This window comes from Talpa occidentalis, unplaced genomic scaffold, assembly GCF_014898055.3.
Source record: "Talpa occidentalis isolate TD23 unplaced genomic scaffold, MPIMG_talOcc4v2.1, whole genome shotgun sequence".
In the NCBI taxonomy this organism is placed as follows: Eukaryota; Metazoa; Chordata; class Mammalia; order Eulipotyphla; family Talpidae; genus Talpa; species Talpa occidentalis.
The window spans coordinates 4,335,950-4,361,197 of record NW_026555331.1 but is presented as its reverse complement, the minus strand read 5'-3'; the positions used below and the strand labels follow the sequence as shown (position 1 = coordinate 4,361,197).

The following is a 25,248-nucleotide window of genomic DNA, read 5'->3' as shown; positions in this document are numbered from 1 at the left end:
TCACCGCCTGACAGGACCACGCGCTTCTGCCACATTCCTGCCCTCGATGCAGGGGCTGGAGTTAACCATGAAGAAACAATGGACATCCTATAAAATAATTGACCTGTGAGCTTCAGAATCTGTGAGCCCAAGGAAGACAGAGTAGATCTTCTAGATTAAAGAAGAGGAGGACATTCTAGATCGTTTTGCCAAAAACAAATTACTGGAACAGGTGGTAGGAGCTGAATGGAGGCGGAGGGCCAGACCTAACACTGCATCAGCAGTGACTTCCCGGTGTGTGAGCTGTGGCGATGAAGAGGTGAGCTGCTGGGGGAAATACGCACTATCACTGTTTAGGGCTGTTCGGGCAACAGCTTCCTGCGTCAATATGGTTCAGGAAAACAAGCTATTTGTACTGTACTTGACACAAGTTTCAAGTTATCCAACAATTATTCAAAGGAGGATACAAAGAGTCCGGCAGTTAAAAATACAGCCCCGTTTCCGGACCTGACCAGACTCCCTGGAGGACAGCAGAGGTGTGGCCTTGAATGTGTATTTTTAAAAGCACAGCCAAGTTTGGAAAGCAACTGCTCCCCTGGCCCGAGAACAGGAAACTCAGCCTGTACGTGCAGAACCATTTCCTCTCCTCATCCTCTCGTCCAGATCATCGTGGGGCAGCTAAGAAAACAAGCCTTCCATGAGAGCGGCTCGGCTCAGCTCAGCCTCTGAGCCCAAGGCGTTTGTTCTCCGTTCCTGCCCCTGAGTCTCCCCCCACCACTTAAAAAAGTACCACTGCAAACAAGAACCCTAAGCTGCTCTCTGCAAGGGCTCCTTTCGCTGCCTCCCCAGGGATCCTCTGGGCACCTGGCCTGTCCCACCTCCATGGGAGAAGGCCTGCGGGGGCCACAGAGTGGCCTTTGCTTGGATAGCAAGACCCAAGCCCAGTTACAGAGTTTGGCCTGTGCAGGGCGGGGGTGTTGGGAGGCTCCTTTCCCTCCCTCGCCATCCATAGACACTTGCTGTAGTTCACGCCTTGCTCAGGGCAAAGGCTGCTGCCTTTTTTCTTTCCTGCCAGGACTCAAACCCTGTGCTTCATGTCTTCATGTATGTGTACAGCCTCCCAAAGGCACTTTAGGGGGCACCAGGGAGGCCACCTTCAATAGGACCTTACACGGATTTCAAAAATTGCTGTCCGGTTGTTTTCAACTCCATGAACACTAAAAGCCACCAAAGCGTGCTCTTCTGACCAGTGCTGTGTAGGCCATGAGACTTAGACCTCCAGAGGGTTGCTTTAAAAACTGCTCCCTGCCTGCCAGCCCAGCCTCGCCCCTAGCGTCTCGACCCTCACGCGGTGGTCCCAGCATGCTCAACTACTCCAGCTTCTGAATGTCACCTTCCCAACGGCTGGGTTCTTGCAGACACTGCTCTCTTTCTTTCTCTTCTCTACCATGACCATTAAATTTCTACTCACCGAGTCTTTTTTTTTTTTTTTAAGATTTATTCATTTATTTAGACAAGAACTGGGGTACAGGCCAGATGCACAGGAGGGTGACCAGAGACAGAGCGGGGAGCAGAACAGGCAGACTGACCAAATACACTGCTGAGGGGAACAGCGGGCGCGACAGGAGAGGTCTGCCGCGCCATGTGGGACCCTCGCCAGCTGGCCGGGATTGAAGCAGCGCTGCAGAGGCTGTGGACAGCTTCACAGCGCGGCGCTCAACCGCCTGCGCCGCCAGGGGAGGCCTACTCACTCACCGAGTCTTAATTCAGTCTCCTTCACCCTTTGGGCAACCTCCCTTTCCTCCTCCGGCAGAGGCCATTCCTCTGTCCTGGAGGCTCCTTCAGTCACCTCTATCTCCCGGTCCTGAGACTTCCGCCGCACACTCTGCTTGACTGTCCGCACATCTGACTCAAGCCACCTCTCGAGCTTCCTCTCCAGCAGAGACGGGGAGCAGGTGAAGACTTCAGTGGATGGTTATCGCATAAGTAAAAGAGAAATGGTCATAGAATATGGGGTGCATCTTGGGAAAGCAAGCTTGAATCAGAACCCCTGAGATGCGAGGATGACCTGAAGGCCCGGGGAGAGCTCAAGGGGTCAAGGCACCGGCTATGAGGGAACAGATCTCTCCTCTTCATGACTATCGGGTACTGAGTGCTGACAGTATGACCAGTGCTCTTCTACAACTGGAAAGATATTCCCTGTTCATGAATTGAAGAATTAATATGGCTAAGATGTCCATATGATGCAAAATGATCTGCAGATTCAGTTCAATCCCTATCAAGCTTTTAAAGGCATGTTTCACATAAATAGAATAAAGTCATAAAAATTTCCAGGACTCATAAAAGCCCTGGGTAGCCTGAAAAAGAACAAAACTTGAGGAATCACACTTCTGAATTTAAGCTTTATGACAAAGCTACAATATTCAAACCAGTATGGCATTTGCATAAAAACAGACACAAGAGGGCTTCCCTGCTGGTGCAGTGGGTTGAGCGCAGTGCTGTGAAGCTGTCCACAGCCTCTGAAGTATGGGTTCAATTCCCAGCCAGCCAGGGAGATACCCACATGGCATGGCAGACCTCTTGTCTCACCCACTGCTCTCCTCAGCTGTGTATTTCAGTCCTTCTGCCTGTTCTGTTCCCCACTCTGTCTCTAGTGAATCCTCTCACCCTCCAGCGCCTCTGGCCTGTACCCTGGTTCTTGCATAAATAAATAAATCTTTTTTAAAAAAAAAAAGAAAGAAAGAAAGTGAGGAGACAGCACCAGAACAGAAGGGACAGGACCCAGAATGAAGAAAAACTGCAAACATGTACCGAGAAAGCGCTACATCCACACACCTGCTGGACTGTGACAACTCAAATGGCCCGACTGAAAAGTAGAAAAAGAATCTTCTGGCTAGATATTTCTCCAAAAAAATGACCAACTAGCACAAAAAGACACTTGGCATCAGGAAAATGCTGACTAAGGCCACGGGAGGCCCCGCACCTCCCGCCAGCGCGACCAGAATTAACAGACAGCTGAGGTGCTTGTGTGGAGGGTGGAGAGAAGCTGGGGACCTCCCGACTGCTAGTGGGGCTGGAAAGTGGGAAACAATCTGGCAACTCCTCAAAAGGTGAAGCGCAGCAGCGCCCCAGGACCCACGATTCCACTCCCAGACGCCCAAGGAGTGAAAACCCTGGCCCGTGCCCCACGGGAGCAGCCACAGCAGCGCTCCCCGAGGCCGAGGAGGAAACGACCCACGGGTCCCTCAAGTGGGCCCTCATGCCCCCTCAACAACAGAGGGCATGACGTGACCCCACAGCACGCGTGAACCCGGGGTCGCCTGTTAGTGAGAGCAGCCGGGCTCCAAGGTCACACATCATAAAAGGCCCCCCACAGGGGACGCCCAGACAGGGAAGTCTAGAGTCAGAAGACAGACCTGGGGGTGCCGGGAACAACGAGGAGGCTCTGCTAACAGGCATGGGGCTGATTTTGGGGCGATGAACACATTCTAAAGTGGCCGGATGAAGACCCAGACGCACCCGCAGGCCCGCGCCGGTGTGAACACGCGCGACTACCGCCCACGCCCTCAGGGATTTTCTGGCGTGTGGATTTTATCTCAGCACAGTGGTTATTTTTTTTAATTATTTGTAAATAAGCAAAGAGCAAAAAAAATTTTTAAAATTCTGAATCTTGAAACAGTATTTGGTATAAAAACTACAAAGTCCCCAAAAGGAAACCCCCCCCCCCCAAGTGGCGGCATTGGCGGGCGGAGGCGCCCTGGAGGCCGGTGCGGGCTCAGAGGCATTTGCACTGGCAGCTCGGGACACGTTGGTCTTCTCTTTCCTAAAGAGGCCTCCTCAGTCCCCAGGGAGTGGGCGGCTCTTGGCCTCACAGGCTGAAGACAGGGCGGGCAGCGCCTCTCCGGGGGGTTCCGGGACACCCTAGGATGACTGGGAGTCTCCTTTGGGTTTGGGTGTGTGACCCCTGAATTCTATGCTCCTGAGTCTCAGCTCAGTGCCTCAAAGGCAGAGAAGGGCTCCATTTCCCAGCGGGGGTGAACGCCCAGATGGGGGTGTCCATCCGACAGATGGCCAAGATGCTCCACTAGGAGCTCCTCCTTTTTCATTGCCTTTGAACGTGAAGCAGAGCCTCAGGCTGACTCGCTGGCCTGCGAAGCCCCGGGCAGAATGGTCCCTCCCAGCGTTGCATGTCAACGCCTTCGCCCCAGGGCTCAGCATTTGGAAGCAGGACCCTTACAGAGGTAAGAGTGTTAAAAGGGGGACCCTAACTCAATCTGGCTGGTGTCCTCAGAAGAAAAGGAGATTACGGCCCAGACAGGCAGAGAGGAAAGCCCTCGAGCAGACACAGCGAGAGGGGGGCGCCTGCAAGCCCAGCAGAGCCCTGGGAGAAACTAGGCCTCGCCCCTGGGGCACCTCCGTCTGTGGTGCTCTGCTACAGCGGCGGCGCACATGCGGGATGGGGCCCGGTGGCTTCTGGGTCAGCCTCTGCCATCCTCCTCAGGCAGCCAACAGGTTTCAGCTGGCTCTGGAGTCCTTGCCTGAGAGCCAGAAGCCTCTGCAGCTGGAGGCTGTTTTTCCCGCTATTGGCTGAATTCCTGCTAGCCTGGGGCTCCCCAGCAGGAGGCTTGGCCCTCAGGGTTGGGTCTTGGGGTCCTGCAGCAGCCTCCCCGCCGGCCTGCAGGAGGCACTCAGTCCTGATGATGCTCTGATTTCAGGCCTCTGTCCTCCAGAATGTACAGATAATGAACGTGTGCTGTTTAAGCAACTGGGGTGACTTTTTACAGCCACAATAGGAAACTGACACCACCCCCATTTACAGGGGGACAAGGGAGCCTCACGTGAGGTCCTTCCTCAGTAAGCGGAGAGCCCAGGCCTCAGCAGTCCAACTCCAGTCCAAGTTCTCGATCTCGCCCCTTACCTGCTGCATCTCGCCTCGGGGTGCAGGTGGGCCTCAGAGACGGCTCAGGGCCACCACCTGGACCCACCCAGGCCTTTCCAGACACAGGCCCTGGGAGGTCTTCCAGGGGCACCTTGGTCCCAGGAACCGGGCAGCTTTGGTGTCTGTGCCATAAGGCAGTTGTCCTATTTTGTGACCCCAAGGCTTACCCTGGAGGACCAGGCTGTGGGTGACCACTGTGCAGCCCTTCTGACCAAACCTCAGCCCCTCCACTCCAGGCCGACGCAGGAAAAACAAAGCAAACCCCAGCTCCGTGCAGAACGTCGGCTCCATTATCAGATGCTGGATGCACCGAGTGCTCCAGTAAGTCCCACTCCTGCCCGCGGAGGTGGTGATGTCAGCCCTGGGAACAGCGTGTACTGGAAATAAATTTCCTTTTAGAGGGATGTGTCTGAGCCGGAGCAGCCAGGAAAAAGTGGGTCAGCACTTGGTGTTTTTTCTTGAACACGCACTCGCATATCTGAGCTTTCCTTGGGCCAAGCCAAGCAGCTCGGCCTTTATGCAGCTTTGCCATCCTGCCCATGTTCAAGCCTCAGGCGGGAAAAGACCAGTGCCAGGACTCCAGAAAGCAGGGCTGGGGTGCCCCACCCTCACCCCCAGGCGAGGGAGCTGCGGAGGGTACTGGCCTTCTGTTGCTGGAATTGCGGGGAGATAGAGGCTGAGCGAGTGAGGGTGTCGGGGAGGAGGGGGGAAAGCCGAGGGGCACGGCCATTCTGAGCTCGTCTGCATCTTGGAAGGAGTGAGGTTCCTTGCAGATGTGGGACCGAGGCCCCACATCCCCACAGGCTGTCAGGCCCTCCCCTCTCCCAAGCCAGTAAGCCTCTCCTCCTGCTGCTTCCGCTTTCCTGGCCTCTCTCTGCCCGCCTCTTCCTCTTTCCCTTTCAAGGGCTCCTGGGCTCACTCTAGTCCCACCTGGGTCATTGCTTTGAGCTCTGGGGGCCCTGATCCCTGCCAGGGGTTTCTGAGCCTAATCCCTGTGGGTAGAATTAAGAGTTTTGTGGGTTATGAGTCAAGAACTCAATTCTACAGACCCGAGGGCAGGCTCCATGGATATAATGGTGCACTTCCTGCGTCAAAGCTGATTCTGACTCCTACCTGCCCCTTATCCCTTCGCACGGCTCCCCCCGGCTGGGCTTGCATCCTGGCCATTGCCTCCCTGCAGTCCTAACCACAGATGGGACTGTGGCCAGCCTTCCTTCCGATGTCACCGCTAACGCAGATGGCATGGGATAGCAACACTCCCGTCTGGTCACCTGTGCAAAGGGAATCCTTTACCCCTCTGGGTTCAAGCATCAGACCGGATGGCAAGATTAAAAGCCAAAATGAAACTTAATAATGACACGTGTACCTCCTGTATCCATGGGAGACACCCAGCAAGACTGAGTAACTTGCCCTTGACTTCAGCCACCACTTTTTTTTTTTAAAGATGTATTTATTTATGCATACAAGAACTGGGGTATAGGCCAGAGGTATGGGGTGTGTGTGAGAGGATTCACCAGAAACAGAGTGGGGAACAGAACAGGCAGATCCACTGAAATACACTGCTGAGGGGAGCAGCAGATGAGTCAGGAGCGGTCTGCTGTGCCATGTGGGTAGCTCCCTGGCCGGGGATTGAATTCACGATGCAGTGGTTGCGGATAGCTTCATAGGTTGTGTCTTAACCCCTTGCACTACCAGGGAGGCCCCTTCAACCACCACCTTTTGCAGAAATAGAAAAATTCATCCCAAGGGCCTCCCTGGTGGCCTAGGGGTTAAGTCTCAGGTTAAGCCTGAGTTCGATTCCCGGCCTGGGAGCTGACATACACAGCACAACAGACCTCTCCTGTCTCCCCGCTGCTCCCCTCAGCAGTGTATTTCAGTAGATCTGCCTGTTCTGCTCCCCATTCTGTCTCTGGTGCATCCTCTCACTCCTGCACCTCTGGCCTGCACCCCAGCTCTGTATGCATAAATAAATCTTTAAAAAAAAGATTTATTTATACAAGAACTGGGGTACAGGCCAGATGCGCGGAAGGGTGAAGGGATGCACCAGAGACAGAGCGGGGAACAGAACAGGCAGACTGACAAAATACACTGCTGAGGGGAACAGCAGGCATGACAGGAGAGGTCTGCTGCACCATGTGGGAACCTCGCTGGCAGGCCGGGATCGAATTGGTGCTGCAGAGGCTGTGGATAGCTTCACAGTGCCTTGTTCAACTGTCTGCGCCACCAGGGGAGGCCCAATAAATAAATCTTAAAAAAAAAAAAAGAACTCCTACAACTCAACTACACACACACGCGCACACAAATGAGTAAAGGACTTAAATGGACATTTCTCCAAAGAAGATGTACAAATGGCCAATAAACCTGTGAAAATACACTGAACTCACTAATGAGCACAGAAACACGCAGCCACACCATGAGCTATGACTTCACGCCCATGGCGATGTTTTCAGGGAAAAAACAGAAAATAAGAACTAGGTAGAATGTGGAGAAATTGGAGCCCACACACACTGCTGGTGGGAATGTAAAATGGTGCAGCTGTTGCAAAAATCAGTGCGGTGGTGCCTCCGAAATTAAACATAGAATGACCACGTGACCCAGCAACTGTGCTTCCTGGCAGCTGCCCCAAGCAGCTGGAAGCAGAGCCTCAGCACCCCACACCCTGGGTCACAGCAGTGCCATTCAGAGTAGTCAAAAGGGAGAAGTGGCCCAAGAGTTCACCAAGGGTGGACAGATTAAAAAACTGAAAACAGGTGTTGTGTACACACAATGGAACATTATTAACAAGGAAGGCGATTCTAACATGTTAAAATGGGGCGAAACTTGGAAACATGCTGGGTGACGTCAGCCACTGAAGGACGGCGTGGCAAGCCCCCTCCTCCATAGCCACCACAGCAGCCGGGATCACAGACACAGAGGGTGGGAGAGTGTTGCCAGGGATTGGGGTGTTTATGGGGACAGAGGTTCAGTTTGTAGACATGAGAAAATTCTGGAGGCTGCAAGACAATGTAATGTGCTTGACGCCACTGAATTCTACATTTAAACATGGCTTCAAAGGTCAGCTTTATTTTATTTTTTTAAAGATTTATTTATGCATTCAAGAACTGGGTACAGGCCGAGGTGTCGGGGGGTGGGTGAGAGGATTCACCAGAGACAGAGTGGGGAGCAGAATAGGCAGATTGACTGAAATACACTGCTGAGGGGAGCAGCGGGGAGACAGGAGAGGTCTGCTGTGCCAGGTGGGTCAGCTCCCTGGCTGGGGATCGAACTCGTGCTACAGTGGCTGCAGATAGCTTCATAGTGCTGAGACTTACCCCCTTGTGCCACCAGGAAGACCCCTATATCATGTATTATTGTTACTGTTTTTTTATCATATATCAGCTCTTGTTGATCTGCCGAAAGCTCAATGCCGTGTCCACAGCCCATCCGGGACCTCCTGGCTCTGTGGCCTGGCTCCCACAACTTCTCCCTGTGGTCCAGACTGCTCCCTCTGCCCTCTTGCCAAGATGCCAGGCCTCCCACAATCCCCCCACCCCGCGTGGGGCTCTCAGGCTCTCTCGGCTGCGGTCGCCCTAGAGTGGGCTCTGGTGTGCTCCTCATTCTCCCTGGGTTCAGGCCTGATCCGTAATGACAGTCTGGCATAACTTACATTTTATAATTTGTGTAATGATATTCTACAGAGCTAAATGATCATTATTATCATTATTAAATATTTACTAAGCACTTCCAGCCATGCAGATAGTAAGACATGACCTCAGCTCTTAAAATCTCCCTTCCTAATTCTTTTTTTTTTTTAAAGATTTATTTATTTATGCATACAAGAGCTGGGGTGTAGACCAGAGATGCAGTGGGTGAGAGGATTCCCCAGAGACAGAGCAGGGAGCAGAACAGGCGGATCCACTGAAATCCACTGCTGAGGGGAGCGATGGGGAGACAGGAGAGGTCTGCTGCTCCAGGTGGGTCTGCTCCCTGGCCAGGATTGAACTCGTGCTGCAGAGGCTGCTGATGGCTTCATGGTGCTGCATCTTAACCTCTTGTACCACCAGGGAGGCCCTGCCTTCCTGATGCTTTTTTTTTTTAAGATTTATTTATTTTTATACAAGAGCTGGGTACAGGCCAGAGACACAGGAGAGTGAGAGGATTCACCAGAGACAGAGTGGGGAGCAGAACAGGCAGATGACAGAAATCCACTGCTGAGGGGAGCAGCGGGCGCGACAGGAGAGGTCTGCTGCGCCATGTGGTATTCTCGCCAGCTGGCCGGGATCAAACCTGCACTGCAGAACCTGCGGACAGCTTCACAGCATGGCGCTCAACCCGCTGCGCCACCAGGGAGGCCCTGCCTTCCTAATTCTATCCCAACTTCATTTCAAGTTAGGTTGTCCCCCTCGGAGAAGGGACTGGGGGCTTCCGTGGCTTTGGCCTGGGGCTTTATGTGTGAGTTCACATGTGCTTCTTGGCGATGCTGAGGCCAGATGCTATCACCCCCCTTTCACCAACGAGGAAACTGAGAACCGGACTGGGGGAGCTAGGAGGCCAGAGGGATGACTGGGCTCGGGTCTTTCTGATGGCGAAGACTTTGCCTCTTCTCTCCTGTAATAAACCCAGCTATTTTGGATGGGCCTTTTTTGTTTGTTTGGTTTTTTTTCCATTTCCATTTTCATGCCAAGACTGTGCCAGCCCAGTAGGAGAAACAAGCATGCAGATCCCTCTAGAAAACAATGTCCTAAATCAGGGGCCAAGCAGGCAGTGAAGTGGGTAAAACAGGTAAGTGAGAGAGGGAGGGGCCGGTGGCAAACACAGAAGCACGCGGCTCATGTGGCACTGACTGTGCCGCGGCAAGGCCAGCGCGGCCCGACCTCCCCACTCGTCACGCTAGATGCGCGAGCGCCATCTTGGGCAACGGCGGGACTTTGGTAGACACTGGTTGGTGTCTAACTTACTAACCATTCCCTGCCTTTATTTTTTTTAAAAAAAGATTTATTTATATGTACAAGAACTGGAGTGCATACCAGAGATGCGGGGGGTGAGAGGATCCACCAGAGACAGAGTGGGGAACACAACAGGCAGATCTACTGAAATCCACTGCTGAGGGGAGCAGTGGGGAGACAGGAGAGGTCTAGGGCACCTGTGGGTTTGCTCCCTGGCTGGAAATCGAACTGCTGACAGCTTCCTAGTGCTGAGATTTAACCCTTACACCACCAGGGAGGCCCTCTTCTTTGCTTTTCTGCCCACAAAGAATCCCCATGAGGTCATTATTGTGAGGTGGGGGAGGTGCTCTGGGACTCAGGCCACTCACTTGTGCCCCTGGGGCTTGCCCAAGGCTGGCATTGTGTATACATCAACCTCCCCCGCCACCACCCCCCCCCCATGGTGCATTACAGCTCGGGTCACAGGGGCTCTCCCCGCCTGGCATTCGCTCTCCACCAGGGTCATCGCAAATGTGAAGCTGCTGCCCTGCTCCACCCGCTGTGCCCACTCCCCACAAAGCGCCATCTACACAGACACCCCAGTTATCTTTTCTGCTGTTATCAGGGGCCAGAGCGGCCCAGGGGAATGAAGATCAGGGAGTCCCTGAAAGTCAACAAAGCCCCCAGGGTAGGCCAGAAGGCCCAACTCACTCTGCCCAGGTGAAGCAAACCCTCAGGCGCTCCCAGATGCAGAATCTCTGCCAAGTCAGCTCTGCTGACAAGTTCAGCTCAAGCCGACTTAGGCTCTCTCCAGCCACCTGACACCTTAGAATCTCCCCAATTTCTTCTGCTACAAGTGCAAGAATATCCCACTGCGCCTTCAGCGTGCTGGGTTTTGCAGTGGTTTCCCTGGGCATGTGGGGATCCGGCTCCAGTTAGAGACTGGATCGAGGAGAAGCCTGGATCAAGGGCAGCATGCCCCTGCCAGGTGAGAACTGCTGGTGAGCTCATTAACAGCACTTCAAGCAGCCAAAGACAATCTCCTCAGGCAAGGTGGGGAGAGGGGTGGCCTTCACGGACAAAGTGCGGGGTTTAAGGTTTTCTTGCATCCCACCAACTCCCCCCCGATCTAATTCCCAGAACCCCAACATCAGGGCAAAGAGCTGGTGAGGAGAAGCATCGCGTGGGGCGAGCACAGACGTGGGAGGCCACGAGCAGCTCGCTCCTCTTTCTGAAAGGTCCGCAGCGCCATCCGAGGCAGCCTACCCACAAGTCTCCACTCGGGCCAAGCCCTGGGCCCTGGGCGGCAGGCTGCCTTCAGCGGGCACTCCGGCCGGCCGGCGACAGAGGGGAACTGCAGTGACTGTTGCGCCAGGCTTGCTGCCGGAGAGGCCGCCTCTGCACGGCACCACCCCTTCAGATGCCCAGCCCCGGCCCGTCCCCGCCGGCCCGCTTCCAAGCACCGTGGGTGCTGGTTCCAGCCTTCAATGAGGAAAGCTGGCGCAGCGGCCGCGGCTCGCGACGGAGCGGGACCGGCCCAAGAACGGCTCTCCGGGACGCCGGGACTGCCGGGGGGGCGCGAGAGCAGGGCTGGTGCTGCCCGGCCCGAGCCCCGGCGCCCACCGGCCACAGAGCAGAGCCCTGGGGGAAGCTGCTGCTGGCGCTCGCCCACCGCGCAGGGCCACCTCGTGGGCAGTGCCAGTGCGCCGCCCTCCCTCCCGCTGCGGCCCCAGCCAGGAGCCAGCGGCGTCTGGAGTCCTGCGCTACAGGGACAGGAGGCCGCAGGCAAGGATGGGAACCGCGCCTCAGCACGAGCGGCTCCCTCCTGAGGCTGGTGACCAGCTGACAGCGACACCGACCCCTGCCCAGACACCGACCCCTGCCCATCGCAGGGCGCCTCCAGAGCCTCCACTGCGGCCCGCCTGCCGCCTCTGGCCCTAGGCTGGAGCGCTCATTTCGAAGAGGTGCGCACACCCCTCTTCTGAGGGTCTCCTCCGCCCTCCTCCTCCTCAGCGTGACAGTGACTTCAGGGTCCCCTGCCACCCCCACTGCGGCTGCTTCCCTCTTCCTCCTTCCCTCTGCTCTCCAGATGCCTCTCCTGTGCTCGGTCCGCATCTTATCCCCCCCGCTCTCAAATGCGCCCGAAGAGAATGACAACTCTCACCCCAGAACAGCCTGAGAAACAGAACATCGGAGAGCTTGAAAACACACCCACAGGGCGGCCCGCTTCTCGGTGACCCAAAGGCCCCCTGTGTGGCAGGTTCTGCCCGGAGTGTGAAGGGAAAGGAGTGCCCGGGCTGAACCCAGGGCTGACGGGCCTCGGGCCTCTGCTCAGCAAGGGCAGGCGGGCACAGCCTCCTGGGGCGGGGCTGCAGCGGGGCCTGCTCCCTACTTCCAAGCTGCGCTTCCCATTGCTCAGCAGGACCGCCAGGCCTCAGGCCTCCCACCGGCCTTGCTTCCCCAAGGCACGGCTGCTCTGCCTCCTCTTCTGCGGAGCCCAGCGGCTCCTCAGGCCGATCCCTCACTCCCACCGCGGCCCACCACACAGCGCTCCCCGTCGGAGAGGCCCTGCCTTCTGTCTCCCTTGCACTTGAAAGCTCCGTGGGAGGTGACTACAGCTGCCTTGCCCACTGGCTGCCCCTTGTGCCCCTTGTGCCTGGTGGGACCAGCAGGTCCGAGGGTCCCGGGCGAGTGTGGCTTTGACGGGAAGGGCGTGTAATACCAGTTTCAGTACAGGTTAAGAGCGGCGGAGCTAAGTTCCAACGGCGCATTTACACGCGCCGAAGTTGTAAATAAAGCCCCAGAGCACTTCGGGCGCCAGTCGCTTGGATGCCTCATCCACTCATTTTCCAACCCTCTTGTTCTAGCTCAGGGTATTGGGTGGCTGGAGCCAGGTCAGGGTGCAAGGCAGGACCCCACTTGGGCAGGGTGCCCCTTCACGGCAGGGAGCATCTCACTTACCGAGACTAGAGGGTGGAGACATGCCAATGACTCTCACGAGCACATCTCTGGCACATGGGGGGAAACCGGAGTTTTCAGGAAAAACTCACGAGGACACGGGAGAATGTGCAAACCACACAGACGAGGGGCCTGGTGGGAATCAAGCCGTCTTTCTCATTAACTTTTTTTTTAAAGATTTATTTACTTATACAAGAACTGGGTACAGGTGCGGGAGGGTGAGAACTCACCAGAGACAGAGAAGGGAGCAGAACAGGCAGAAGGACCGAAGTACACTGCCGAGGGGAGCAGCGGGCGTGACAGGAGTCTGCCGCGCCATGTGGGAATCTCCCTGGCGGGCCGGGAATCGAACCCGCGCTGCAGAGGCTGCGCTCAACCTGCTGCGCCACTGGGGAGGCCCCTCATTACCTTGGTAACAAAGCTACATCAAATGACACACTCTTCAAGGACCTGATGGCGCTGGCGCTGCCGCCGGCCTTCTTACCCTTCGCCTGAGGCACGCAGCGCGCAGCAGGCGCTAAGGCTACTGGGTCACTGCTGAGGCAGCTGTGAGAGGACTTTCCCCTGGGGTCGGCTCCTCAGGAAGACTGAGAGCAGGTCATTTTCAGAAGCCACTAAACTCGCAGGAACAAGTTCCACCAGCGCGAGTGGCAGCTGGAACCGCTACCTACGCGACGGGCGGACGAGAAGTCAGGAGGGTGACACAAGACCGGCTCTGAATATTCTAGACTCTTTCCACATCAGCTCTGACATCAAAGTTGACTGGCCTGACCAGCCGCTGCAGCGGGAGGAGACTCGGCAGGCGAGCCAGCGCCTTCCCCTCCCCGCGGCCGCGGCCCTGGCCCCTGACGGACGCGGGCGGCGGGCGCCGGACGACTCGCCGCTGACAGGGCCAGGCGCTGGGCGCTCAGCTTCACAGGCCGGGCCGAGCCACCCGGCCCAGGCGCGCAGAGAGACCAGCGCCCTTGCGGGGCAGCTCTGCTGAGGGCGGGTCGGCGCCGCCGCTCACTCGCCAGCAGCGCTCGGGCCCTTCGTCGGCGCCTCCTCGGGGACAGCCCCCCCGCGGCTCCGTGGACGCGGCCCTGGTTCTGCTCCAGGCGACGGCATCTCCCGGTCGGCCTGGCTGGGCTCGCGCCTCTCCTCGGGAGACGTGGCCCCGGTCCGTCCGCTCGCTCCACTACCCGGCAGCCCTGGGCAGGCTCGCCCCGGCGGCGGCCTCGCCTCACCCCGCCGAGGCGCCTCCCGCCCGCTGCTCCCGTCGGGGACGCGCCGCCAGCGCCCCGGGGCGCTTAGACCTCGGCCCCGTGTCCTCCGGCAGCGCCCCCCTCTCGGCAAGGGGCCCCCCTCTCGGCGCAGGCTCAGCACGTGCAAACCCCGCCGGCGCGGCCTGGTCACGCCTCGACCCCCGCGCGCCGCAGGGCCGGAGCCCCGCAGCCCCTGCGCGCTGCTGCCCGCCCCGCGCGGCCCGAGCCGGCCTGGCCGCACCGCGGCGGCGCCTCCTCATCCCGGGCCCCGACCCCCGCGGGAGGGAGGACGCGCCCGCCCCCCGCCCCCCCGCCCTCCGCCCCCGAGGGCGGCGCGCGCCCCCGCCCTGTCGCCCTTCTGCGCAGCCTCGGGGCGTGCTGGCGCGAGGCACCACGGGACTTGTAGTCCAGCCCCGGCGAGGCGGCGGCGGGTGCCCGCGGCCGCGCCTCCCCGACACTACAACTCCCACGGGGCAGCGGGACGTCGCTCCTGCACCCTCGGCCGGCCACCTCGCGGCGGGCGGCGGGCGGAGGCGCGCTCGCGGTCGGGTCCCCGGCGGCCGCCCCGGGGCAGGGGCGCAAAGATGGCGGACGTGGTCGCCGGCAAAGACAAGTGCGGTGAGCAGCGGCTCGTGTCGCTGCCCTGTCCCGCATTCGCGTCATCATGAAGAGCTCCCCCGAGGTGTCCAGCATCAACCAGGAGGCGCTGGTGCTCACGGCCAAGGCCACGGTGAGGCGGGCCACGCGCGGGGACCGAGGGGAGGGGGTCCCCGCCCGCCCGGCTCCGCCGCAGCGTCCAGGCCCCTCCGGCCTGCGCGCCGCCGGACGCCCTCCGCGGGCACGCGCGCGCCGCCCCGCGCGGCGCCTCCGCTCCGCCCACGCCGCGCGCGCGCGCCTCCTTCGCTGGCCCGCCCACCCCGCGCCGCTCCCGCCCTGCCCGGGCTCGCTCCCTGGCCAGCGCGCCGCTCCCGTCTGCCTCGCGCGCCGCTCCCGCCCTGCTTCGCGCGCCGCTCCCGCCCTGCCCCGGGCTCGCTCCCTCGCCAGCGCGCCGCTCCCGCCCTGCCTCGGGCGGTCGTCGCCCGGGCTGCGACGCTGGCTGGCGCGAATCTCCTCAGGGCTCTCCGGCGGCGCCGGGACCTCGGGCCCCGCGGCCCGCCCTTGTCTCCCTTCCGCTCTGTGTCTCGGCGTGCGCGGCCGAGCTGCTCACGGGGGCAGTGGACGCCCCGGGCTGGCCCCGTCGGGGGCCGGAAGCCCGTACTCGGCGGCGCGGTCCCCCCGCCGCGGCGCGCGGGCGCTGGCGGGCGCTGGCTCGCGTGGCCGCCTCGGCCGAGACCGGCAGCCCCGCCTCGGGCCCCGGGCGCCGCGGGAGGGGGCTTCCCGCGCACCCCCTGCCTCCCCGGCCCGGGACCGAGCCGCACGCCCCGGGGCCTCCGCCTCCGCCGCGGGGGTGGACCTGGCGTTAGTCTCCTCAGCACGCCCCGCAGGTTAGAATCCGAGCTTCAGGGAGATGCTGTTTCTCCACCAGCCTCCATGTGGCTTTGCTTTCTGACTTCGTATTTCCCGTGATTTCCTGTAATTTGAGGGATCGAGATCATTTGCGGTCCTCTCAACTTACGTTTCTTTCTTTAATTCTGTGGTAATTTTCAAAGCACATTTTTAAAAAAGATTGATTTACACAAGCACTGGGCACAGTCAGAAGCGCGGGAGGGTGAGAATCCACCAGAGCCAGAGCGGGGAGCAGAGCAGGCAGACCGACGAGGTTCACTGCTGAGGGAGCGGCGGGCGGCAGGCGAGGTCTGCGCGCCATGTGGGACCCTCGCCGGCCGCCGGTTAGAGGCTGCGGGCAGCTCCACAGCGCGGCGCTAGGCCCACCACTTTTATCTTTTCCTTCTGTTTTAGGAACTCTTTGTCCAGTATCTAGCCACCCACTCCTACAGACATGGCAGTGGAAAAGAAAAGAAAGCTCTCACTTACAATGACCTGTCACATACTGCAGAGGAATCGGAAACCTTCCAGTTTCTTGCAGGTACTTACTTAGCCTTTGAAACATAGTATAAAAATACTTAGTAATTTGCAGCCTTTACCCCCCTTTTCCCTGCTTTTGTTGAAATAACGTCTTGCTGCTTTTCCCAGATGCCCAAGTGTGCCCTGACCTTGCCCAGGGAGACATTTGCAGTTCTCAGTATGTCTGCAGTGTGGGCCACCTGGAACCATAATGGCAGCAACATCTGCACAGGGATGTTTGGGTGTAGATCCTGCAGACCCACCCCTTCAGGTGTCCTCTCACTGAAGGGAAAACTCTGTTCTCGGAAACGGGGAAACTGACAGTAGTGTCCGTGGGCAATTTGTGTGGGCCACAGCTGAAGAGAGCTTAAGTCTGCCCGTCGGGCCAGTCTGCTGTCTGGGCTTGGGCAGGGGGTTGCTGCTGGCTTGCAGAAGCGCGGGGTTTTCGACTAGTCGGTGGAATGGAAACGGGCCCATTAGCATTGGTCAGGAAGACAGTGCAAGTCTCCTGCTACCTCACCCAGATGTGTAGTCAATTTTTGTCTTATTTTGGAAAATAGGAATTAGTGCATTTGAAATTTGCATTGCTGTGTTCATGGTCTACCATAACCAATTGCTGATGCCAGATTTATGTTTTTAAGATATATTACCAAAGAAGATTTTAGCTAGCAAATATCTGAAAATGCTTAAAGAGAAGAGGGAAGAAGATGAGGAAGAGAATGACAATGATGCAAGTGAAGACGAAGCAGAGTCCTAAACCAAAAAAGAAGTGCTTTAAAAATCAGCCTGCTGCTGAGGGCCCTCCACATCAGCTCCACACTGCGGAGGGAGCGCACTGCTGCGCCTCGAGCCTCCCCTCAGAGATGTTTCCATTCTTTCTCGGCCGCGCCGGAACCTCTGATGCACCTACCCTCGTGGCCAAAAGGAGAGTAACCCAGACAGCAGCCTCTCTCTGACAGGCCTCTGCTGCGGCGGAGGGGCCGGGAGAGCCACGGTACTAAGCAAAGCGCAGCGGGAGGCTCTGGAGGCAAAGATAGTTTGGGTTTTTAGTTTATAGGTAGATTTTGAAGAGCTTACGATATCAGTTGTGTAAATTCATGTATGTATATTTTGAAATTCTTGTAAACAGCTTGGTTGAGCTTTTGCTAGTACAGAGTTTGTGGGTAGCGTGTTACATTTGCGTTTTTGTACTTCAAAACCTGTTTTGACGGTCCAAAGTCCATTTTTTAAACTGTAAGCAAATAAGATTTTCTTATTAAAGAACTGGACATATTTTTACAGTAAAATTTTGTGGGACTAGTCTTGAAACTATTCTAATGCCTTGCTTATTCTCTTGGACTTGTGATATTTAAAAAAAGCATTTCCAACACTTTCATCCCCAGAAAAAAATTCCAAACCAAATTATTGGGTACAAGAATTATTTCTTCTGAATAAGCGTATTTTTTAAAAACATTTTGTATGTTGATGATAACTCACATTTTACTGTCCGCTTCTGTATATCCTCAGGATTTCCACTATCTACAAAGAGATAAGAGCCATAGGCCCAATTTTTATTTTGACACCCCCACCCAAGCCCTAATTTTTTTTTACATAGGGTTAGTTTCTGACACTCCTCACTCTTTCAAAAACAATTTGTATTTTGTAAAATCACCTTTTAGAGTCCAGTCTGCTGGGTGTGTAACCAATGAAGATATCCACAGCCCACCACCCCCCTTTTCCCCCCTTGGGTGTCAGTCCTGTTCTCAGGCGACCACAGATATTCTCTGTCCTTCATGTTTTGTGAGTTTGAAATAAAATATTCCAAAACCCAGTTTTTGGTTTGTGGTTCTGAGTTTGGACGATGCGAGTCATGGCGCCGCCCCAGCAACAAAGGCCCCAGCCATCCTGCCACCTCCCCACCAGCCCCTCCTGGTGAAATGCATCTGCCCTTTATCTTTGCAGCCACTGAGCTATTCTTGCTCCTGCAGCAGGAATCAGCAGACTTTCTGGAAAGGCCCATGCAAAAATATTTCAATTTGTGGGATGTGTGATCTGTTATAGCTGCTCAGCTCTGCTGGTTCTAGAAGAGCCACTTAGAGAATACATACAGGAGCGAGTGTGGCTGTATTCAAAGTTTATTTCTGAAATTTGAATTTTGCATAATTTTCATGAGTCATGACATTTTTTGATTTCTTCCAGCCATGTAAGAATGTAAGAGCCATTCTCAGTTTCCAGCCCATCCGGAGAGAGTAGGCTGGTTGGTGTCCGCTGTCTCTCCACAGTGCCATCGATGGCCTTGCACCGCGCGCGGCCGAGTCTGGTGTTCCAGGTGTGGGGAATGCACCTGAGGGTCTCCAGTTTGTTGCAGGTGCCATAGTCGTCCTCGTCACTGAGGCAGCGCCCACTCTGGATACGCCAGTGTGGAGAGTTGGGTCATTCTCAGTGTGCCTCTAGACCTTGGCAGCTGCCAACAGAGCCCTAGACACACCTGTGTACAGGGACTGTGCGGACGCAGGAGCTCATCTCACTGGAGAATACGCTTAGAGGCAGACTTGAGCATTTGGAAGGAACTGCCACACTTCTCTCAAGTGGCGGTGCCGTCTTCCCGCCAGCGCGAAGCAGAGTTCCTTGCTCTGCTTCCTCTGCAAAACTTGCTCTCGGCTTTTGTGTTAAACCTTGGCGGGTGTGCTTTGCATTCTCTTCCCGACAGATGGTGTCGAGCAGCTTTCCATGTATAGCTACCATCTGTGGGTCTTCCGGGAAGCACACACGTTTGACCCGTCTCTTCACTGGGTTGTCTTTTTGTTGAGTTTTGAGAGTTCGCCATTCTGAATACAGGTCCTTTGTGACTGTGACTCGTAGATATTTTCTCCCAGTCTGTGGTCCGTTTTAAAAGCATCTTTCAAGAGCAGAAATTCTGCTTATTTTCTCTTCAGAAGTTCTTAATTTTGAGGAAGTCCAATTTTTTTCTTGGAGGATGCTTTTTTTGTTGTTGTATCTAAAATCACACCCAGAGGCACAACATTCAGTGTCACCGCCTTCTCAGCACTGTAGGTGGGCTCCAGTCTCCCTGCCTGCAGCAGTGTGACGCTGCTTAAGACACCCCTTACGGGGAAGAAAGCGGACGAACCGGCTGAAGCATCCTGCACCCATGTAAGCCTTGAGCTCCAGAGGTGTGGGGCGCGCACACCCTTCCTACTTCTCCTTGAACCACATGCTAGTCTTCCAGGTGCTTCCTCAGTGGCTTCCTCCCCGTCTTTGCAGGTCTTCTCCCACCGCCTAGTCTTAGGAAGGCGAGTGTCCTTTTCCTGGTCAGTGTTAAAGCGCTGACGCCGGAATGGCTGTCGGGAGCTGGTGCTCTGTTCCTCTTCCTGTTCCTCTCTCGCAGCGGCGGGTGGAGTCACGTTACACAGAGAAGGGAACAGAAGCTCAGGTAGGAGTCCAAGGCATGCCTGGGACGTGGCAGGCCGGGGCTCAAGACCAGACTTAACTGGACCATCCGCTTGAAGACTGGCTGTCTCCCCGCTGTCCATGGGGTCCGCTCTTCACTGGGCAGCCAGGGCCCTGGGCGCTCACCTCACTGCTCGGTCCTGTTTCCTGCAGGGACGTCCCCCAGGGAGATGGCTCCGCCTCCGGTGCATATGCCCAGCCGGCCTGACCCCCTCAGCTGTTTCTCGTCTTCATGGTTTTCTTACCAGCGATACACCCCTGTCGCTCGGTCAGGCCATGACCGTTGGTGTAACCGTCACTCAGGAAACGTTAACAAAGCAGCCCCGTGTGGAATGTGGTAAGGGAAGCCATGCTTCCGACGGCTGCGGCACACCTCACGAATCTCTAGATTCCTTGTTTGTGGCACGTTCCAGAGCCCGCGGGCACAGGCGCTTCGCGGTTTAGGGTACTAAGATGCACAGGGTCCTGGACATCAACGAAAACAAACCAGATTTTGTTGAAAAACAGAACACACCAGAATGTTAACAGTAATTACCTGTCAGTGTGATTAGATCATTTAAAATTTTCATCTTTAACACAATTTCCACATTTTCTACAATGAACACATTATCCTTGAAAAAATTAGAAAACAGCTGTAAGCGACACCAGAATGGAACGTCTCGGCTGAGGGTTATCCTAACGCTGAGGAAAGACCCACGGCTGCCGGGCGGGGCCGCCGTGGAAGTGCTCTGCGTGTGACCCCGAGTCTTCCTGGCTTCCGCCCGTGTCCCAGAGCCGTGCGCCTGCGCTGACGGCGTGTCTCCCTGTCCCAGACTAGCGAGTGGGTGAGTGTCTTGTCCAGGGTGGGGGCCCACCTTGCACCTGGAGCTGCCACGACGGGCTCGGGCTGCTGCGGCACTGACTAGGAGACGCAGGTTGAGAAGTGAATTAGCAACCGTTGCTGGCGGTCACAAGCGTTCTGGGTCTTCAGAAGTTCGGGATGTTCTTAGGACCAGGGACTTAACTATCAACTGGCCCGTGGCCTCACTGCTCTCCTTATGGCTCGTCTCCAAGTTTCTCAGAACTCACACCGATGTTAAGCCAGGACTTACTGCCGTTTTTGGACCTTCTCAGACCAACCCTCCTTCCCCTACACCACATACTCCTTTCAGTACTAAGTCAAACCCATGGCGAGGCCCCCAGGCAGCTCGGAGCTGCACCGCTGGGTGCAAAGCAGCCAGCGCACAGGGAGCAAGGGACCCAACAGATGGAGAAGCCAAATGTGGTCAGCTGATCCCCCCAAATGGAGCTCAGGCCTCGCACTTGATCAGGCTGGGGTGAAAAGCTCTTTCCTTCATCCTTTCTCATGGGTGCTAGAGTGGAGCCACCCCACTCGTCCCGGACACCCTCTTTATTCTGTCCAGTTCATTCCTGTGATTTCAGCCCTAAACTCCAGATTCTCCGGGGTAACGCCTGGCACTGTTGAGCGTCCTGTTCAAGGCGGGCCCGCTGCTTGGGGGCCAGGCCTCACTTCTCTCCTAGAAGGCCACTCCCACCGTGGAGACCTGGCCCCTCGCCTGTGCAGGTAGAAGAACCCCAAAAAAAGTGCAAGTAACTTGAGACCTTTGGGAGAGGCAGCTGTAAATACGAGGAATTTTATTTTATTTTTTTTGCTGACATACTATGAGGCAAAACAAAATTGACACCATACAAAATAACTTTATAAAATATCATTCACATCATATTTTATCAGATTTACAGCATTCTGTGCATGTTAAGGTTTATGTAAGGAGGTGAAAAACACTATGCCAAACTTTTAGTATTAGTTTATATACACACAGTAAGAAACGAAACAAGTAACTGTTGGGTTTTCCATGAATTTATTGCAAAATAGTGCAAACTACTTAACCTAGTAAGCTGTAAAACAAACTCGAAAGGACCCGGCTAAGCTTAAACACGACAATAGATGCTCAGTGTCTCAGCCTTTCGCTTTCTTCACCAGTTTATCTTTTGTCAATCGAGACCACCCCTACCTGTGCAGTTTCGGGTGTGTGCTGGGGATAGAGAGATGTGAAGACTGGCTTCCAGAGACCAGGGGAGCTGGCTGCCTGACGCCAGCAGTACCTTTAGGGTCACGCTGCTTACTCGATGGCCACACGGGAGACCTGTGTTGCCAACGCACAGACGCCGGAGCACACCGTGGTATGGGTCTGCCCGGAGCACGTAGGCCACAAAGGCGCCCACCCACGGGGCCATGGAGGAGAGTCCAGCAAGTGCGTGAACAGAAAGGACTGGGAACATTATTGTCTGCTTATAAACATGGTATCCTTTTTTCTGGTGCATTTGGGTGAAGTATTATTCTACTGGTGGGTAACCTTTGAACCAGATATTGCAGTAAGTTTAAAAAAAAAAAAAAAAAAGGATACTGTATCCCTATAAGAGTAACTTTAAAATTTCTTTCAACAGTCTATTGGGGTCCAAAAAGCATACATCTAAACAAAATAAGAGCAAAACAAAATGCTACATATAAAAGCTAAAGAAACAAAATGCAGCATATTCAGGTTCTTTTTTCTTGAGGTACCTATAGAAATTTAATCACCTGCCCCAAGTACTCTTGATAGGTAAAAACCAAAATGCTTACTGGTCAGCCAATTGGAGGGCATTTATTATTAGCGAGAAAGTGCAACGACGCCGATCTTATATGCAGCATACCAAAGGATGATCTACTCTTTACAAAATATAGCTTACGTATCCACCTGATGGAAGTGTAAAATTAAAAACATTTCACTAGCATCATCCCTTTTTTTCGTTTGAGATCTGCAGCAAAAAGCCTCCCAAATCAACTTCCAAAATTTCGCCACTAAGGAATGTTGGTTCTCTTTGTAAAATTCAGAGATCTCGTTAAAATAGTAAAACTACAGACTACAGGAAAGAGCCCTAATTTTTATTTCTTATTGGTACAAAATCAAATTCTAAAGACTCCAAAATATTGTGTTACCTCCAAAAAATTAAGTTAAAAAAGATCGCCATAGTAGGAAAAGTCTAGAATTGTAAACTGCCAAATAGAAAAGCGTGGAAAGTCATCGATCTCCTGTCGTATCTCCTCACCTGCCAGGAAACTTCCTCACGTCACAGAAATGCTGGGGCTGCTGCTGAGTGCAGCCCCCCCCCCCGCCCCGCCCCAACACACACACAGCCTCGCGCTCCCCGGTCCTCTGGATGGTCACGAACACCTCTGCCAGGTGGGTCGGGAGCGGGAAACTGACAACAGTCCATTTGCTGTTTATGAAATAAACCTTACAAACATGCCAGAGGAAGAGGGGGCGCGGAGGGCTACAGAAGCAACGGTAAGAGTACTTGCGATTTTTTTTTTCGGCCGTCCCTTCATTGGCACAGAAAATGAAGTAATAGTTATAAATATGTGCATAGAAGAGTTTGGAATTTATTGTTTGTAAATGCTAAATTTGTTCTTGGACATAATTTTTTTTTCCTGTTTACAAGACGGCAGCTGGGATTCCAATACGTGTGAGTAGTTGGTTGGGGGTGGGGGGGAAATCAATCGAATTCCACGGCCAATCGGGTAATATAAAATACTTAGTTTCAAAGTGATTTTTTAAAAATGCATTAGGATTCAACACAAAAGGCACAAAATAAATAAAAGTTATTAAATAAACAGAAATGATGACTTCAAGCTTCGTGTGGAGTTACAGCTCACTGTGGTTACTTTTTCCAATTAAATTTGACAGACTTAGTAAATAGCACCCAACTGTTTAACTGAGGTAGATCCACATTGTAAAGAAAGCTGGGTCCCCTCCATTTTGTGTCTAAATTTAAAGATGCTTTTACAAAAACAGAAATCCATTTCATCATCTGCAGAAGCCATGACAGGTGGCACTACCTGGAGAAAGCTGAGCACACAAGCAGGTTTGCGAATAAGATCTACTCCCAAATCATGCTCTCCGTCAGCCGCAAAGAAACCTCAGACTGGAGGGAATAAAACCAAACATTTAAAAATAACCCTGAAGACGCCTCAAGACTCTCACGACAGGTCTTGCCGACTGCCCGCGCCGGAAGTGCGCAGTGGCCATCTCCGAAGGCCGGCGCCCGCCCCGCCGAGCCCCGGGGAGCGCGCGGCGCTGACTGTCCCTTTGCAACGGCGGCCAAAAGGCGACCTGAACTCTGATCGAGCAACTTGACCGGACGGTGGAACTCACGCTGCCTAGTATTTTTGCATACTCTGAAACTTACAAATTCAACATCTGATTAAGGCTTAATGTAAAGTGGCGTCACCACCCAGCATCGGCAAGCACGGCCGCCTCAGGACACACAGGGCACGAAACCAGACGGGGACGTAGCCTCCGAGCAGGGTCGAACGGTCCTGCGACTTATCATGAATGTTACAGTCCACGTAGCAAATGAGGAACTATACGGACAGGCCCGGTCCACACACACCAGCTTCCACAGGACAGTCAACGCACAGAACTGCAGGGCGCGGTTCTCCATCGCAAGCACGACACACGGCCCAGGGCCCACCGCGGCGCAGGCGAGGCCGGCGAGGCAGGACCCCCGGCTGCTCAGCTTCTTAGAAAACTGTAAACTCGGAACGGCCATAATACATTTTGATTCAAAATGTCTTCTAAAATATTTTATCGCGGTGGAAAATTAAGAAGGGACAAGATCTATCTATGGAACTTCTGAATTCATTTTTGGTTCTTTTTCAATTATTTTATAAAAATAAAATAAAACTAGAAAAGTTGATAAAACTCAGGGTTCAAAACCCCTCAATACACATTAGGTGAGTGAGCTGAAGTACACCGGAGGTAAGAAGGATCTGGATTTAGACACTACATTCTTTTCTTGTATTTAATGAATAATTAGCCACTTTGCTGCACAGAAACTTACAATTATTCTCTTAGAAGTTTTTAAAAAGTAAAAACTCACTTGCCTCTACAGATAGAAAATTGGGATTCACACCTTCAACAACTACATCAAAACCCACTATCAAGCTCGGGCCCGGAGCTTCCACGGAGGCCAGTCTGTACACTCCCGGCGGCGCCCTGCCTCTGGCTTGGAGAGGACCCCAAACTGCAGCCAGCAGCGCCCAGGGCCCTGCCGTGTCCACGCACACAGGGCCGGGAGGGAAAGGCCAAGTGGAGCCACTGAGGAGTTTATGTTCTCAAAGAAATCCCGGTGAGCCCTTCCTTTCCTGGACACCAACATCCCCCAACCTTGACCCGGAAGGGTGGCCTTTAATTAGCGCATCAGCCAAGAAACATCTCAACCCCTGGCTGGAAGGGGGAGCGCGCCGCACTGGCGTCCTCAGGCGCGGCTCTGGGGCCTCGTCAGGCCAGTTCCCACGCCCTCCTGGACCGTCTGGCTCCAGGCGCCCAGCGTTCTCATTAACAGGCTGGAAACCAACCCGCCGGGTTTTGCCGAAGTTCAGGTCAATGGCTGAGAGAGGGCCTTGCACACTTTCCTGGCGTGGCCCGGCGTGCCCAGCCCCGGCAGCCAGCAGCAGGGCCCAAGGCGCTCCAGCGGCAGGCCAGTGACAGAAGGTGCTGGCCAGTTTCCCAACAAATACGCCGCCCCAGCAGGGCTCTGAAGGGACACTGAGGGCGGGACTTGCAAGGCACACAGTCTGAGCCTGGGTGCTCCCGAACACGCTCGGGCCAGTACCCACGAGACCCGGGAGGGTCTGGGTGCTGCCTGGGCGGTGGGCCTGCCCCACACCCCTCAGGACTGTCCCTGCAACCTCCAGTGTGCAGAGGAGCCACCCCTGCTCGTTCCGGCTAGTGGCGCCCCTGGCCCGAGG

The 25,248-nt window shown here is 55.1% G+C and overlaps 1 protein-coding gene across 1 annotated transcript; it reads left to right on the top strand.

The window, feature by feature from the left end:
- The first annotated feature begins 14,574 nt into the window (after positions 1-14,574).
- Positions 14,575-17,872, top strand: CHRAC1 (chromatin accessibility complex subunit 1). The gene is given in 4 exon segments (XM_037499954.2): positions 14,575-14,666; positions 14,669-14,754; positions 15,924-16,050; positions 16,670-17,872. Coding segments are annotated over 4 exon segments (387 nt in total). The 5' UTR covers positions 14,575-14,608; the 3' UTR covers positions 16,786-17,872.
- Positions 17,873-25,248: the final 7,376 nt, after the last annotated feature.